We start from the raw sequence: 17,286 nt of genomic DNA, 5'->3' as shown, positions 1-17,286 counted from the left end.
AACGTGGGATCTGAGCCACATCTGCAACCTACACCACAGCTTATGGCAACGCCAGATCCTTAACCCACTGAGCAAGGCCAGGGATCAAACCCAAAACCTCATGGTTCCTAGTCGGATTCGTTAACCACTGAGCCACGACGGGAACTCCCTACATTTACTTTTCTGAGAAATCTCTGTAATGTTTTTCATAGTGGTTGTACCAATGTATATTCCAACCAACAGTGTAGGAGGGTTCCCTTTTCTCCACAACCTCTCCAGCGTTTGTTATTTGTAGACTTTTTAATGATGGCCATTCTGACCAGTATGAAGTAATACCTCATTGCCATTTTGATTTGCATTTCTCAAACCATCAGTGATGTTAAGCATTTTTTCATGTGCCTACTGGTCATCCATATGGTTTTTTTGGAGAAATGTCTATTTAGGTCTTCTGCCCATTTTTTGATTGGGTTCTTTGTTTTTTAATGTTGTTGTGTATATTTTGGAGATTAAGCCCTTGTCAGTTGCATCATTTGCAACTATTTTCTCCTATTCTGTAGGTTTCTTATCTTTTTGTTTATGGTTTCCTTTGCTGTACCAAAGCTTGTATGTTTGATTAGGTCCCATTGATTTATTTTTGTTCTTTATTTCTATTGCCTTAGGAGACTGACCTAAGAATACACTTGTACAGTTTATGTCAAAGAATGTTTTTCCTAAGTTCTCTTCTAGTGGTTTTTTTTTTTGGTTATCATATCTTATGCTTAAGTCTTTAAGCCATCTTGAGTTTATTTTTGTGCATGGTGTGAGAATGTGTTAGAGTTTCATTGCAGCTGTCTAGTTTTTCCTAGCACCAGTTGCTGAAGAGACTGTCTTTTTCCCCATTGTTTATTCTTGCCTCCTTTGTGGAAGATTAATTGACTGTAGGTGTCTGGGTTTCTTTCTGGGCTCTCTATTCTGTTCCATTGATCTATATGTCTGTTTTTGTGCCAGTACCACACTGTCTTGACCACTGTAGCTTTGTAATATTATTTGAAGTCTGGGAGAATTATGCCCCCAGCTTTGTTCTTTTTCCTCAGGATTGCTTTGGCAATTCTGGGTCTTTTATGGTTTCATATAAATTTTTGGATTATTTGTTCTAGTTCTGTGAAAAATGTCATGGGTAATTGATAGGGATTTCATTAGATCTGTAAATTGCTTTGGGTAGTATGGCCATTTTAACAATATTAATTCTTCCAATCCAGGAGCATGGAATATCTTTCCTTTTCTTGAATCCTTTTTAATGTCCTTGATTAATGTTTTATGGTTCTCAGGGTATAAGTCTTTCACCTCCTTGCTCAGGTTTATTCCTAGGTATTTTATTTTGGGGGATGTTATTTTAACAATATTGTTTTTTATTTCCTTTTCTAATATTGCATTGTTAGTATACAGAAATGCAACCTATTTCTGAACATTCATATTGTATCCTTCTACTTTGCTGAATTCATTGATGAGTTTGAGTATTTTTTGTGTGGAGTCCCTGGGGTTTTCTATATACAGAATCATGTCATCTGCATAGAGTGACAATTTTATCTCTTCTCTTCCAATTTTATTTCTTTTGTTTGTCTAATTGCTGTGGCTAGGACTTCCAGTACTATGTTGAATTAAGAGAGGTGAGAATGGGCATCATTGTCTTGTTGCATATTTTAGTGGGAAGAATTTCAGCATTTCTTCTTTGAGTATTATATTGGCTGTGGGTTTATCATAGATGGCTTTTATTATGTTGAGATATGTTCTCTCTATACCCACTTTGGTAAGAGTTTTTATCATGAATGGATGTTAGATTTTTGTCAAACGTTTTTTTCTGCGTCAGTTGAGATGATCATGTGGTTTTGGACTTTTCTTTGGTTAATGTGGTGTATTACATTGATTGATCTGCATATGATAAAACCATCCCTGGGGAGTTCCCATTGTGGCTCAGTGGTTAATAAACCCGACTAACATCCATGAGGACCAAGGGTTTGATCCCTGGCCTTGCTCAGTGGGTTAAGGCTCTGGCATTGCCGTGAGCTGTGGTGTAGGTCACAGACATGGCTCTGACCCTGCGTTGCTGTGGCTCTGGCATATGCCAGCACCTGTAGCTCTGATTTGCCCCCTAGCCTGGGAACCTCCATATGCCAACAGATGTGGTCCTAAAAAGACAAAAAGACCAAAAAAACCCCCCCAAAAGCAAAAAATTATCCTTGAGAGTTTCCGCTGTGGCTCAGCGGAAAAGAATCTGACTGGTATCCATGAGGATGCAGTTTTGATTCCTGGCCTTGCTCAGTGGGTTAAGGATCTGGCGATCCCGTGAGGTGTAGTGTAGGTCATAGATGCGGCTCGGATCCCACGTTGCTGTGGTGTAGGCCAGAGACTACAGCTCCAATTCCACCCCTAGCCTGGGAACCTCCATATGCTGTGAGTGCGGCCCTAGAAAGACAAAACATAACCATCCTTGTGAACTTGGGATGAATCCCACCTGGTGGTGATGTATGATCTTTTTTATATGTTGTTGGATTCAGGTGACTGAAATTTTGTTGATAATTTTTGTGTCTATATTCATCAAAGATACTGGCTTATGAGTTTTTCTGGTGGTATCTTTGGTTTTGATGGTTGCTTCATAAAATGTCTTTGGGAGTATTCCTTCTTCAGTCTTTTGGAAACATTTTAAAAGGATGGGTATAAGTTCTTTGTATGTATGGTAGAATTTGCCTGTGAAGCCGTCTGGTCCTGGACTTTTGTTTGTAGGGGGTGGTTTTTTTGGTTTGTTTGTTTTTTTTTTTTTTTACATATTCAACTTCGTTTCTAGTAATGAGTCTGTTCAAATAATCTATTTCTTCCTCATTCAGTCTAGTTGGCTATATGTCTCTAGAAAGTTGTCCTCTTCTGGGTTCATAATATTCTCTTATGGTTTTTTGTATTTCTGCAGTATCCATTGAGAGTTCTCCTTTTCCATTTCTTATTTTGTTTATTTGGGTTTTCTCTCTCTTCTTGGTGAATCTGGCTAGAGGTTTGTCAATTTTGTTTACTGTAGCAAGACATGTTTCTACAATGTTTTCTTAGCCTCTTTGCTGAAAACTCCATCTTGTCCTTCTTAACTTTATCCCATCTTCTTGCTTGAAAAACAGTCACAGTGCTGGTAAATGACTTAAGCTTAAGAACAAAGACCTAAAGGCATAAGCTAGTATGTGCCTAAAGGTCAGAGTAAAAGCTTAACCTTCTACCAAAGTGGCTATTAAAATAGTAAAAGAACTTATAAAATAATAAACAAACCCTATATCCTCCACCAATAGCCCCTCCTCACTTGATCTCATCCTAAAGAGCCCAATGAAAGCAGTGTGGTTTCTTGAGGTGGGGCTCTTGGTCCCTGAGACCTCGAGTCCCAGTTCCCACCTTTACTTAAGAAAAATGTCTCTGTGTCTCGTTTTATGTTAACTTTTTTCCTTAAGTTCCACAGCACCCATTCTTCCACCCCATCCTGCTGAGCTGATCTCAGCAGTTTACCCTTTCAAAGAACCAGCTTCTGGGTGGACTTGAGAAGGAGCAAAGGTGGCAGAGTGAGGTGCGTCACAGCTCAATGGCTGTTGGGCCGGGGGTGGGGTTGGGGGGCGGCCCCCAGGTGCTTGAGTTCTTCTTCTGGCCAGTGCGAGGTTTTGAGTCAAAATGGTCTTGTCTTCAACCGGAAGAGATTATTTTATTCAAGTTCAGTTTGGAATTGAGGTATTTCTGTGTTGTCTCCTGAGTGAGGTGATCTTGCTCCTTTTATTGGGCCACCTTCCCCATTAAAATGTGGATATTTCTTTTTTTTCTTTTTTGTCTTTTAGGGCCGCACCCACGGCATATGGAGGTTCCCAGGCTAGGGGTCCAATCGGAGATGTAGCCACTGGCCTATGCCAGAGCCACAGCAACACATGATCCGAGCCACGTCTGCGACCTACATCACAGCTCACGGCAATGGTGGATCCTTAACCCACTGAGTGAGGCCAGGGATCAAACCCACATCCTCATGGATCCTAGTCAGGTTCGCTAACCACTGAGTCACAATGGGAACTCCAAAACGTGGACATCTCTTTTCTACACTTTACCTCCATGATTTGGATTGGAAAAGGCTACTTTCTTTTTGTTCCACTTTCTCAGATTCAACACAGAGAATCTCCTGGGATGCAATTATCCTGCCAACTTCTCCAGGAAAAAAGAAGCAACTGAAAAAAAAAAAAACCAAAAAAACAAACCCTCCCCAAATCAGCTTTTGGTTTTACTGGTTTTTTTTCTTTCTGTTTTTTAAATCTGGTTGGTTGATTTTCTCTCTCATCTTTATGATTTCCTTCCTTCTGCAGACTTTAGGTTCTGTTTGTTCTTTTTCTAATTCTTATAGGTGGTAGGAAAAGTTATTGATTTGGGATTTTTCTTGCTTTTTTGTTCCTTTCTTTTTGGTTGGATGATTTCCTCTTATTTTATGGCTTGTGTCCCCTCTTTTTAGTTTTTTTGAATGTATTGTTTGGTTTTGATTTATGATTGCCCTGTTTTTCAAGTATGTTAACCCTTTCCTTTATCTGCTTGCTTTAGATTGATAGTCATATAGGCTCAAACACTTTTTTTTTTTTTTTCCTGCTTTTTAGGGCCATACTCTCAGCATGTGGAAGTTCCCAGGCTAGGGGTTGAATTGGAGCTACAGCTGCTGGCCTACACCACAGCCACAGCAACACAGGATCCAAGCCATTTCTGCAACTTAACCACAGCTCACAGCAACACCAGATCCTTAACCCACTGATCAAGGCCAGGGATCGAACCCATGTCCTCACTGATCCTAGTTGGGTTCATTACCCCTGAGCCATGACAGGAACTCCTCAAACACATTCTTTTTAAAAAGAGTCTATATTTTCTTACTCTCCTTCCCCTCTTTTGTGATTTTGATATCCTTTTTTACATCTTCATGTTTATTCTTTTGCTGTTCCTTATATTTATCATTGCTTTCACATTTTTTTTTTGATATGTGTACTGGCTTACATAGGTGATTACTTTCCAATTGTGATTTCCTCCATCCTGTATCTTCTTTCGTCTTTCCAATTTAGAGACCTTTCAATATTTATTTTAAAATGGGTTTGGTATTGCTGTATTCTTTAGTTTTTGTTTTTCTGAGAAATTATTTCTATTTTTTTAAATTTATTTTTTATTGTTATTTCCCCCAACACACTTTTTTTTGCCTCCACTGTACAGCAGGGGGACCCAGTTACACATACATGCATACAGTTTTTTCTCCCATTGTCGTGCTGCGATGTTAAGTATCTAGACATAGTTCTCAGTGTACACAGCAGGATCTTTGTAAATCCATTCCATGAGCAATAGTTTGCATCCATTGATCTTTTTCTATTTTAAATGATAATCTTGCTGGGTGGGGTATTCTAGGTTGCAGATTTTTCCCTTTCAGAATTTTTAATATATCTTGCCACTCTTTTCTGGCCTGTAGTGTTTCTGTAGAGAAATCAGCTGATAGTCTTATGGGGGCTTATATTTTTTGCATGTGGAAACTTATGTTTCTCAAGAGAAATGGTCCTGTGTAGGGGGCATCCTTTGTGTCCCAGCAGTACACTCACCTCTTGTCTCCCAAGGTCCACTGACCAGCTAGTGCCAGTGTAGGTCCTAACCTGGGTTTGTGGACCCAGTTCCACAGCCTTCTGGAGTATAGTTGTCTTGCTTCTGGTGTAAGGCTGGTCTAGAGGCTTGTACAGTCTTCCTGGTGGGTGGGGTCAGTGTCTGCCCATTGGTGGATGGGGCTGGGTGGTGGCCTTCTGGTGGGTAGGGCCAAGTGAAGGGGCACATCTAGTGACGGCTGTAAGCTCAGGAAGCCTTTCTGAAGCCTCTCTGCTGATGGGTGGGGCTGTGTTCTCACTCTCTGGGTTGTTTGTCCTGAGGCACCCTAGCACTGGAGCCTACAGGCTACAGGGTGTTGGGTGAGGCCAGGTTTTAGTCCCCCAAACAGCAGCCTCCAGGAAATTTCACACCATGGATGCTCCCTGGTACTTTCAACATGTGTCCTTGTCCCCATGGTAAGCCACAGCCCTCTACCTCCCCAGGAGACCCTCTAAAACCTGCAGGTAGATTTGGCCCAGGCGCCTATGAAATCTTTGTTTTTGCCCTGGGTCTTGATATGCATGAGAGTTTGTGTGCATCCTCCAGGAGTGGAGCTCCTGGGATCAAGCCCCGCTGGCCTTCAAAGCCAAGTGCTCTGAAGCACTGGCTGGGGAGCTTACCATGGGGCTCAGAACTCTTACTCCTATGGGAGAACTTCAGCAATTGTCCTCCAGTTTGTGGGTCACTCACTTGGGGGTGGGGGTTATGGGTTTTCACTATTTTGCGTGTGCACCCCCCTATCATCTCATTGGCTTTCTTCTTTATGTCTTTGGGTATACACTATCTTTTTGGCAGTTTCCAGTCTTTTTAAACTGTTGTTCAGCAGGTAGTTGTGATTTTGGAGTGCTTCTGAGAGGAGAGGAGCTCAAGGACCTTCTACCCCACCACCTTATTGCATCTTGTGAAAATGTGGCTCCTTTCTTGTCCGTATAGTTTACATGATGTGCTTACACTTGTACTCTAAGTAGAGGTAGGAAGTAAATCTGTCTATTAAGGCTACTCCTAGTCTTTCAGTTGTAAGACACACAATTCCAGTGTAGAATAGTAACTTCTGGCTTTTTTACAGATAATAGGGTTGTAGCCTCTCTTACTTCTGATGTCTGCCCCCCTTGTGGCTGAAGTCAGTATGGGGGCTTGCTGTAGGCTTCCTGATGGGAGGGGCTGATGCCTGCCCCCTGGTAGGTGGAGCTGATTCTAATCCCTCTGGTGGGTGGGGCTTAGTCTCTGGATGGGATTAGAGGCAGCTGTGTGCCTGAGGGGTCTTCAAGTAGCCTGTTTACTGAGGGGCAGGGCTGTGATCTCACCTGGATTATTGTTTGCCCTGGGGCTTCTCAGCACTGACCGGTGGGACCAGATTTTCCCAAAATGGCCACCTCCAGAGAAAGCACAGCTGCTGAATATTCCCGAGAGCTTTGCTTTCATTGTCCTTCCCTCACAACAAGCCACATTCACCTCTGTTTTCCCAGGGTGTCCTCCAAGAACTGCAGTCAGGTATGACCCAGATTACTATGGAGACCTCGCTCTGCCCTGGGACCCAGTGCACGTGAAAGTCTGTGTGTGCCTTTTAATAATGGGGTCTCCGTGGAGTTCCCGTCATGGCACAGTGGTTAACGAATCCGACTAGGAACCATGAGGTTGCGGGTTCGGTCCCTGCCCTTGCTCAGTGGGTTGACGATCTGGCATTGCCATGAGCTGTGGTGTGGGTTGCAGATGCGGCTCGGATCCCACGTTGCTGTGGCTGTGGCGTAGGCCAGCAGCTACAGCTCCGATTCAACCCCTAGCCTGGGAATCTCCATATGCCGTGGGAGCGGCCCAAGAAATAGCAAAAAAAAAAAAAAAAAAAGAATGGGGTCTCCATTTCCCCCAGTCCTGTGGAGCTCCTGCACACAAGCCCCACTGGCCTTCAATGCCAGATGCTCCAGGGGCTCTTTCTCCCAGTGCTGGATCCCTTCACGTGAGGGTTTGATGTGGGGCTCAGAACTCTCACTCCTGTAGGCGTCTCTGTGAACCAGTTAGTTTCCATCTGTGGAGCTTCCCACCAGGGAGGTATGGGGTTGTTTATATCACGAAATCGCCCCTCCTACCTCTTGATGTGGCCCCTTTTTCATCTGGAGCAGGATATCTTTTTTAAGGTTTTCAGTCCATTTGGGTGGAGATTGCCCAGTCTTTAGTTGTGAGTTTTGTTGTTTTTAGGAGAGAAACTGAGCTCCAGTCCTTCTATTCCGTCTTCTTAATCCTCTCTCCTAAGCATCTCTCTTCTTTTTTATAGTAACTTCTGGCTAAGCAAGGCCTCTTTGGGGTGATGACTGACCATTAAAGGCTTCTCCCCTCTGTTCTCCCAGATGGTGATGCAGAGTTCGGTTTGGTGCATGCCCTCTCTGGCCTGTGGGTGGTGTCTCACATGCTATCTCTAGGCCTATGTCTCTGTCCTAGGGAATCTACTGAGGATGTGCTGGGTTCCCCGGGTATTTGGAATCTATGAGGGTCTCTGAGGGGCAGTGGGTGACTTCTGGGGCATCTCCTATCCAGTCAGGGGTTGCCCAGAATTTGACAGTCACATCTTTCACTTACAGTTTAGATGAATGCTTAACAGAGCAACTGCTGTTAAAATCATTAACACACATAGGACAAGGCTTGGAGAATTACAACTTTTCTTTGTTAGATTAATTTTCTTCCCAAACAAAAGAAGAGTTCCATTACTTAGACTGGTCATTTTTTTATAGTGAATTCAAATAAATAATTTTCTGCACCTTTAAAATAAATGCTGAGTGACTTGAGTCACCAAGATTTTTTAATTGGTAAAAATTATTTCATCGAAATTATAATCAAGCACTTGTCATTTTTCCATGTAGGATAAGTAAATGTTCCTTTGTTAATGAACAAAAGCCATACAACAAATGGTTTAACTTATGTACATATATATGTATAAAATATAAGTACAGGAAAAAGACTGACGCAATTATCATCTCTGGGTAGTGAATCACTAGATGCTTTTTATTTTCCATTATATACTCTTTTTTTTTTTTTTTGCTTTTTTTGGCTGCCCCACAGCATAGGGCGTTCCCAGGCCAGGGATCAGATCTGAGGCACAGTTGCAACATTCACTGCAACTATGGCAATACTGTATCGTTAACCATGCTGGGCCAGGGATCAAACTTGCATCCTGGCACTCCAGAGACACTGGTATTCCCATTGTGCCACAGCGGGAACTCCTATATTCTTCTGTATTTTGCAAATGTTCTGTAAGGAGAATGTATTCTTTTTATAGTATTTTAAAATCTATTAGGAGTTCTCTTATGGTGCAGTGGGTTAAGGATCCAGTGTTGTCACTGCAGCAGCTTGGGTCATGGCTGTGGTGCAGGTTTGATCCCTGGCCAGGAATTTCTACATGCCATGGGTGCGGCCAACGAATAATTTTTTAAAATAAAATCAATTGTATACTATATTTATCAATAACTACTGTGCAAATAAATGCACAGGAAAGTCTCTCATCTGCTCATTCAATAGATACTCATTGAGCATGTATAATACCAGGTATGGAGCTGGGTACCGGTCATGGCCAGTGCTGAATACTACCATCTCTGGGACTGAACTTTTCACATTTCTTCTTTCTTTTGTACTTCTTAAAAGCTTTACTGTGAATGTGTTTTCACTTATATAAAATGACATGGCATTATATTTAATTTTATTTATTTAATTTTTTTTGTCTTTTTGCTATTTCTTGGGCCGCTCCCGCGGCATATGGAGGTTCCCAGGCTAGGGGTCCAATCGGAGCTGTAGCCACCGGCCTACGCCAGAGCCACAGCAACGCGGGATCCGAGCCGCGTCTGCAACCTACACCACAGCTCACGGCAACGCCGGATCCTTAACCCACTGAGCAAGGGCAGGGACCGAACCCGAAACCTCATGGTTCCTAGTCGGATTCGTTAACCACTGCGCCACGACGAGAACTCCTAATTTTAAATACTATAGTTCAGAAGGAATATGTTGGTATAACTGGGTAGATGTGTTTTAACAGATAAGCTTTTGAGAAATTCACTTACTTATGAAGTAACAGTGGTGTTCCCCATGAAGGCTGTTTCCTGCTCCTTATAAAATTCAGTTCTTTAGCAAACAGAAGCCATAATTTTTAGGAAAAAATTAGGTTTTTTGTCTTTTATCTTTTTAGGGCCACATCTGCGGCATATGGAGGTTCCTAGGCTAGAGGTTGAATTGGAGCTGCAGCTGCCAGCCTATACCACAGCCATGGCAACGCGAGATCCAAGCCACATCTGCGACCTGTAACACAGCTCAAGGCAACCCCGGATCCTTAACCCACTGAATGGTGCCAGGGATTGAACTTGAGTCCTCATGGATGCTAGTCGGGTTCGTTAACCATTGAGCCATGACGGGAACTCCAGAAGAAAATTACTTTTATTACTGAGATTTTATATTACCTTCTACATCTATCTTAACATAGGTAATCATACTTTTTTTGAAGAGCAAATTTTATATATGTTTAACTTTTTTTTTTTTTTCCAGTAGCAAGGGTTTGGGGGTAATAAAAATGTATAGCATAAAATTAATTTGAATTTATACAAATACAAACTATACTGTTTCTTTTTGTAAATGAGATTTATCTTTGGATTTATCTTTTTCATTCTTTTTCTTTTGTTTTTCTTCTGCTTGTTTTTCAAAATAATCTTTAAGGAGATGGTTGAGCTATGGTTCATATTGGCTTGCATGTTGCAATCCATCTTCCCTGCCTGAAAAAGATATGAAATATGAGAAAAACAAATATTACAGTGGTCTCCATATTATTATTTCAGGGTTCATTTTGGTCATCTCCTACACTGGCAAATTCAGAGCAGTTCCGACCTGAACCACCCCAAGGTCAGTATTCATTCAAAAATAAATTATTTATAATACATTTACTTATAAATACATTTTTATTTTACCTTCACAGTGTTGGATCACACGCCCCCATAGTCGATTTTTCCTCAAACAGGCCAAATTTCCCACAATCAACAAATGTCTCCTTCCTCTGGTCAATGCAACATTCATTCTTTGTTCTGAATCAATAAATCCTACTTGTCTTGTCCTCACACAGGACAGAATGATGATCTCCTTTTCAGCGCCCTGAAAAGCATCTACTGTGGACACCTGCACAGCTTTCACATTATCAGGATGGTCAAAGTCCAGTGTAGTGAGTAAGTGACAAAGCTGCGGAGGAAAGAGGACAAGGTCATGAGGTGCAGAGATGGTGAAGAACCCACACCTCTCAACCCTCCCGCAGTGGCCCTTATCATTTAACTAATGGTGAGTGGGTAATTTTTGTTTTCTTTGTTATGAGGCACAGAGATTTGGCTAGTTTCTGACATAACAGGTTAATAACTAGATGATAATGTAAGCTATGAAACAAAATTAAAGTGATGATTGATCTGTTGCTGGGAAGCTCATTTGGATATGCCAATTTAGAGCTGATAAACTAATATGAAGCAAATGAAAAATACTAAAATATAAGTAGTTAGAAGTAACTGGCTTGTGTGTAGATTAATATTTGGTATCTTTGATTTACCGATAAAAAGTAACAATAATGAAATAATATTTTGGAAAATAGATTCAATCCCATCTGTCCCAAAACACAAAGCATACACCATATTTCCTTCCTTCTAATTTGTTTATTTGCATTTTTGCCCCAACAGCTGTAAATGGAATTTAATTAAACCTTGTTAGATTTACATTTAATTATATAGAAAAAAAGCCAGAGTAGGCAAAACTCTGAATGCTTCTCTTTTACTACATTAACTACAGTGCCAAAAGTTTTTCAAGCACCAAACCAACACAAACCAAACTACTCTACAAATGTAATAGCAAGTATTGTAATATATTTAGTAATATAAATACCATAATATGTAATACAAACCTTGTACATCTGGGATTTGTATAATGTTATCACCCCAATCATAGAGCCTGCTATTCCACTCACAATCAGTGATTGAATCAGCTTGAGTGTAAAAGCAGCTTCTGCTACGTTATGAAAGCTGTTATCTCTTTCGATCTGAAATAAGAAACAGAACCTAAATTATATTTCCCAGAACTGCTACGGAAAGACCAAGATAATCACACAAACACAACATAAAATTAAACCAGGAAACTAAACTGTGTTGACTCTCATCAACGCTAATGCCATTTACCTGTTCCAGCCCTTGAACATTATAGAAACACAGGGTTGGAAGCCATTCCAATAAAGGGCTCCTCTCTGTTTCTGAAACTCCATTCACGAGGTTTCCTTCATAAAACAGATCATTAGCAATAGCACTGATTGTAGGGTGGCAACGGTACTGGGTTCTCAAAAGAACTGGCTTGTGACCCTAAGAAATTTAAGTGCAGAAAAGAAAATAGCATTTTTTTTCTCAAGAGAAAAAAATCCAAAATAGTATTTTAAAGTTTAAAAATAATGCCATATTGTGCTCTTAGTAAATAATTATAACTATGATAAAATGGACTATAAATTAAAAGGTTTTTTTTAATTACTAAAAATACTTCCATGGTAAACTCTAACCATCTAATAAGTTTGGTAGCTAACATTAGGCTTTCGTAATCTAAACAGAGTTGGCCTAACACTAAGTTGAAAAGAAATCTGTAAAAAACAAAAACAAAAACAAAAAAAACTTGATAACTCATTAACTTTCCTCCCTGAATACAAGTCATTTTTCATTCTGAATTTTCAAATAACTTTCTTTTCTTTCTTTCTTTCTTTCTTTTTTTTTTGTCTTTTTGCCTTTTCTAAGAAGGGCCACTCCTGAGGCATATGGAGGTTCCCAGGCTAGGGGTCTAATCGGAGCTGTAGCCACCGGCCTACGCCAGAGCCACAGCAACTCGGGATCCAAGCTCCCAGCCGCGTTTGCGACCTACACCACAGCTCACGGCAACGCTGGATCTTTAACCCACTGAGCAAGGCCAGGGATCGAACCTGCAACCTTATTGTTCCTAGTCCGATTCATTAACCCCTGAGCCATGATGGGAACTCCTGAATTTTCAAAGAACTTTCTGATTTTGTTAATACATCATAAACCAACTCCCATTTACTTTAGGGTTCTCCTAGAGTATGTTCTTTATTTGCAAAATGTTCTATGACATTGTTTGAACATTTTTAATAGTTACAAGGTACTCTAATAATAATAAATGTGATAAAATGCAGGATTAGTGATCACATGAACAAAATATCTTCTATGGGGGAAAATATGTGAGAAAATCTATCCCCAAAACTCTTCTGGGGCATAAATTTGTAAAAATACAACCCATCAAATGGAAGAAAATATTTGGAAATCATATGTCTGATAAGGGATTACTATCCAGAATATATGAAAAACTCCTACAACTTAGCAACAAACAACCCAATTCAATATTAGGCAAAAGACTTGAATAGGCATTTCCCAAAGATAAATACATGAAAAGATGCTCAACATCATTAGTCATTAAGAAAACCACAATGAGACACGGCTTCACACCCATTAAGACAGCAATAGTACCATTAAGCAAAGTCGATCAAAAAGAGTTTGTTCCAGTCCATTTTCATGAGCTGCATCAGAACCCTGAATAGTAGGAGGAAGCTGTTTGGGATCTCCAACAAGAATAAGCTTTTCACACTCAAACCTGAAAACAGAATTCTAAATGTTAATCTAAGCAACAAGAAAAACATGCATTGACATCATTTATTGCACTATTTTCTAAAATGTATTTCAAAGAATTTGAATATCATGAAGCATTCTGAGAACTAACAAGGCTTTATAATGCTAATAAGTGCACTAAAAGGCTTTAAAAAATTATGCAGTGAAGAATCCTTTACATAATTTTGGATTTAACAAAGTATGTAATCTGTTTAGTATACAGAGGTGCTCCACAAGTATTCCACCTATATTTGCAAATAAAAAATAATTATATATATGTATGAATATTACTCAGCCATTAAAAGAATGAAATAATGCCACTTGCAGCAAAATGGATGGACCTAGAGATTATCATACTAAGAGAAGAATGGCAAATATCATTTGCTGTCATTTACATGTGGAATCTAAAATATGACACTTATCAACCTATCTATGAAACAAAAACAGATTCACAGATATAGAGAACAGACTTGTTGCCAAGGGGAACTGGGTGGGGGAGGGAAGAATTGGGAGTATGCAGTTAGCAGATGCAAACTCTTACATACAGAATGGATAAACAAAGTCCTACTATGTAACACAGGGAACCGTATTTAATATCCTGTTATGTAACCATAATAGAAAAGAATATGAAAAAAGTATAACTGAGTCACTTTCCTGTACAGAAGAAATTAACATTATAAATCAACTACACTTCAATAAAATTTTTTAAAAACAAAGAAAGTAAAAAAAGAAAAGAGGCACCTTTAATCTGGTTGAGAAATCTTCAAGGTTCCAATAGAATCCTAGTACTAGAACTTTCAAGGCTTTAAGAATTATGTGATCCAAATGTCTAAACTGTGATCTTACAAAATTTTGATATATTAACCCCCCAAATTTTCTTCTGCATTCTTTAAAAAAAAAAAAAAACAGCTAAGCACTTGCATTGCTTGGAATTTTCACAAAAGTTTGGTAAGCTTAAACTGAGGAAATGTTTGACATAATTATAACATCTGAGTGCCTTTGGGAAAGAATCTTATGGGTTACCTTGCAATGGGAAGGAGAGAAGCTGGTTCGGTTATTTGGCTACACTCATCCAGTACAACCACAGGAAATTTAAGGTCATTCATGCATGGAAACGGGCAGGCTGCACAGGTAACTCCAACTACTCGAACCTTTATTACAATAAGAATATTATTAACAACTATTTTTAAAAATTCAGAAATTGAGAGAACATTGTACAGAAATTGAAAGAACATTGTAAATCAACTATAATAAAAAAAATTTTAATTATGTATACATGTATGTGTAACTGGGTCCCCATGCTGTACAGTGGGGGGAAATAAAAAGGGTGTTGGGGAAATAACAATAAAAAATAAATTTAAAAAATAATTTTAAAATTAAAAAAACAGGAAAAAAATTAAGAGAATATATTTACCAAACAACTTGTAGGCTAAAATAAGAAATGAGCTACTCTTTTTTCTTTGGTCTTTTTAGGGCTATAACTGCAGCATATGGAAGTAGGCCAGTGGTCGAATTGAACCTACACTGCTGCCCTATGCCACAGCCACAGCCACGGCAGACCCAAGCCACGTCTGCGACCTACACCACAGCTCACAGCAACACCGGATCCTTGACTCACTGAGCGAGACCAAGGATGGAACTTGTGTCCTCAGATTCGTTTCCACTGAGCCACAATGGGAACTCCAGAAATGAGCTACTCTTAACGTAATTACTCACAATCAGAAGTCATAGACCACTTTACCTCCACATTTTCATTATTCTCACATAAGCAGTGGAAATTCTTCTAAGAGAGTTTTCACTGATGAACAGGTGGTACCAGTGAGCAATAGTAACTGGGCTTCCACTTAGAAAAGTATTAAAGAAACCAGTAGTAATTATTCTCACATATCAGTATGTTGGATAAGAACATAAAATGGTAAGTAGTTCACGTAAATGACTAACTTGCATTAATCGAACACAGTCAAACTAATTTGGTTGGGGAGAAGGGAAGAAAGTCATATCCATAACTGAGATAAAAAAAGCTAGTCTGAAGCCTTCTGAGGGCTTCTAGCACCAAAACTTGTTGGAGAATGGTTACTATTTCCAACTCTCCCTCCTTCCCGAGAGTGTTGCTCATCCACAGCCTCTGCTGTATGACCTGGCAGTACGTCCCGCCAGAGAAGCAGGTGGAGTCTATTTCCCTTCCCTAATGTGCTGGGCTTGGCCATGGGACCTGTTACAGCAAAAGGAATGTGAGCGGACATGATAGGAATAGAAATGTTCCATTATTTGTGTGACCTAGCCTGCCCTGCTGTACTTTTGCCACCTATCAGGAGACAGCCATCATGCCACACACAACTGTCCTCAGAACCAGAGGCTTGACCCATCACTTCAAGCTGAGCCACACCAATTAACCGGTAGCATGATTAAATTTCTTGTCTTAAATTTTTGAGATTTTGTTTAAGCAGCATTTCAACAACAGCTGATCAAAACAGGGTCCCAAGTAGGTCGACTGTCTGAAATCTCTTGCAGAAAGTGACCAGTGTCCACCTGGTCCAACCTCTTCTCCTCCACTAGCTGTTCTTTCCCCTATGCTCTCCTTGCACAGGAGAAAGCAACTAAATGACTTCTTTCTCTCCTCCCAGCTGATGCCCAGGCTGGCTGGATCAGAACTTGATAAAGGAGATGATGCTATCTGTTTTAGCTGGGGATCCTATGTGTCCAGTGTTGGCTCCCAATACCTGGGAGTAAATGAGCCTCCTAGATTCTTGGGAGAGATTTCAGACACACCCTGAAAGCCTTGATTTTCTAGGAAAGCACCAAAAATAAATTTCGCTCGGATATTCTGCCCGGTGTCAGACTTTCTCTTCCTGTGTTTCTCCTAGAAAAAAATCCAAGTTTCATTTAATTTGCCAGGAATTTATTCCCACCTCTTCACTCTCCTCTTAAGTCTATAAAAAGATACACATATAAGAAGAAAGAAAAGATGCCTCTGTCCTGATGAGTTGGATGTGTTCACAAATTTGAAGAATGCCTTGCAATAAAATAAAAAGTGTAGGAATTTCTGTTGTGGCTCAGTGGGTTAAGAACCTGACTGCTAACCATGAGGATGGGGATTTGATCCCTGGCCCCCTTCAGTGGGTTAAGGATCTGGCATTGCTGTGAGCTGTGGTGTAGGTTGCAGACACAGCTCGGATCTGGCGTTGCTGTGGCTGTGGCACAGGTCGGCGGCTGTAGCTCTGATTTGACCCCTCGCCTGGGAACCTCCCTATGCGGCCTTAAAAAGAAAAAATAAAATAAAAAAAATAAAAGGTGCACTGCATAGACATGCACTTTTGTTGATTCTAAACTATCTCAGTCATTTGTTTTATTTAAGGGTAATAAACAGGAATAATATCCCTAACAATAGGAACAAAAGGAATCTGAATATTATAAATTAAATAAACAGACTGAAGCTGTTTCCCCTCACCTGCTTCAGCAGGGTTTTATTGGTCCCCAGTTTATGTTGCTCAATACTTTTTCTCACATAGACTCTTTCCACAGGAGTCAGGTCTTCCTTCATGAGTGTATGTAGTTCTTTTAATTGTTCATTTTCATTTTCTGAGCCAGCATGCAAACTTAAAAAATGATTACATAAAAGAACACCCTTTTATTCCGTTTTCATCGTATCACCAAAAAGTAAAATATAGATTTCCTTAAATTAACCAGGAGAAACATAAGGCTTTCTCTACTCGTCTTCAATAACCAAACTTCAAAGTAAGAGCTATATACAATTAGTATACTTGTGTGAACATTCTGTGACTTTGGGAATTTAGCGTTCTTACCTGTAAGGTAAAATTGGCTTGGCAATCTTCCTGACACTCCCAACTCTGACAAACTTTTCAAACCCAAGACTAAGAAGCCTTTGAAGAAAACAAGGTAAAATAGACGCTGATAATTTAGATACTAGAATATGGAACAAAGTTCATATAATATATACATTATTAAAGTTAGCTTTGTATAACAGTACATTTTATAGTTACATAGATCAATG

General features: G+C 39.9%; 1 protein-coding gene and 1 long non-coding RNA gene across 3 annotated transcripts in view; one reads left to right on the top strand and one right to left on the bottom strand.

Moving 5' to 3' along the window:
- Positions 1-10,846, top strand: part of LOC125137909 (uncharacterized) — a 34,019-nt gene extending 23,173 nt beyond the window's left edge. The window contains exons 2-3 of the long non-coding RNA XR_007137533.1: positions 10,431-10,494; positions 10,712-10,846. This is a non-coding gene — a long non-coding RNA (uncharacterized LOC125137909). The remainder of the gene's footprint in view (positions 1-10,430; positions 10,495-10,711) is intronic.
- ZGRF1 (zinc finger GRF-type containing 1) overlaps positions 10,120-17,286 on the bottom strand; it is a 78,634-nt gene continuing 71,467 nt past the window's right edge. The window contains exons 21-28 of one of the 2 annotated variants that reach the window (XM_047799036.1): positions 17,078-17,155; positions 16,723-16,870; positions 14,298-14,425; positions 13,137-13,260; positions 11,799-11,975; positions 11,528-11,662; positions 10,560-10,824; positions 10,120-10,367 (exon numbers count right to left, since the gene is read on the bottom strand). In XM_047799036.1, the coding sequence (XP_047654992.1) occupies positions 10,324-10,367; positions 10,560-10,824; positions 11,528-11,662; positions 11,799-11,975; positions 13,137-13,260; positions 14,298-14,425; positions 16,723-16,870; positions 17,078-17,155 (1,099 nt within the window). In that variant the 3' untranslated portion in view covers positions 10,120-10,323. Of the gene's footprint in view, positions 10,368-10,559; positions 10,825-11,527; positions 11,663-11,798; positions 11,976-13,136; positions 13,261-14,297; positions 14,426-16,722; positions 16,871-17,077; positions 17,156-17,286 lie in introns of those variants that run through there. The other variant, XM_047799037.1, reaches the window with a different exon arrangement.

This window comes from Phacochoerus africanus, chromosome 10 (assembly GCF_016906955.1).
Source record: "Phacochoerus africanus isolate WHEZ1 chromosome 10, ROS_Pafr_v1, whole genome shotgun sequence".
Taxonomy (NCBI): domain Eukaryota; kingdom Metazoa; phylum Chordata; class Mammalia; order Artiodactyla; family Suidae; genus Phacochoerus; species Phacochoerus africanus.
The sequence above is the reverse complement of the archived record's forward strand: the minus strand, read 5'-3'. Positions and strand labels throughout refer to the sequence as shown.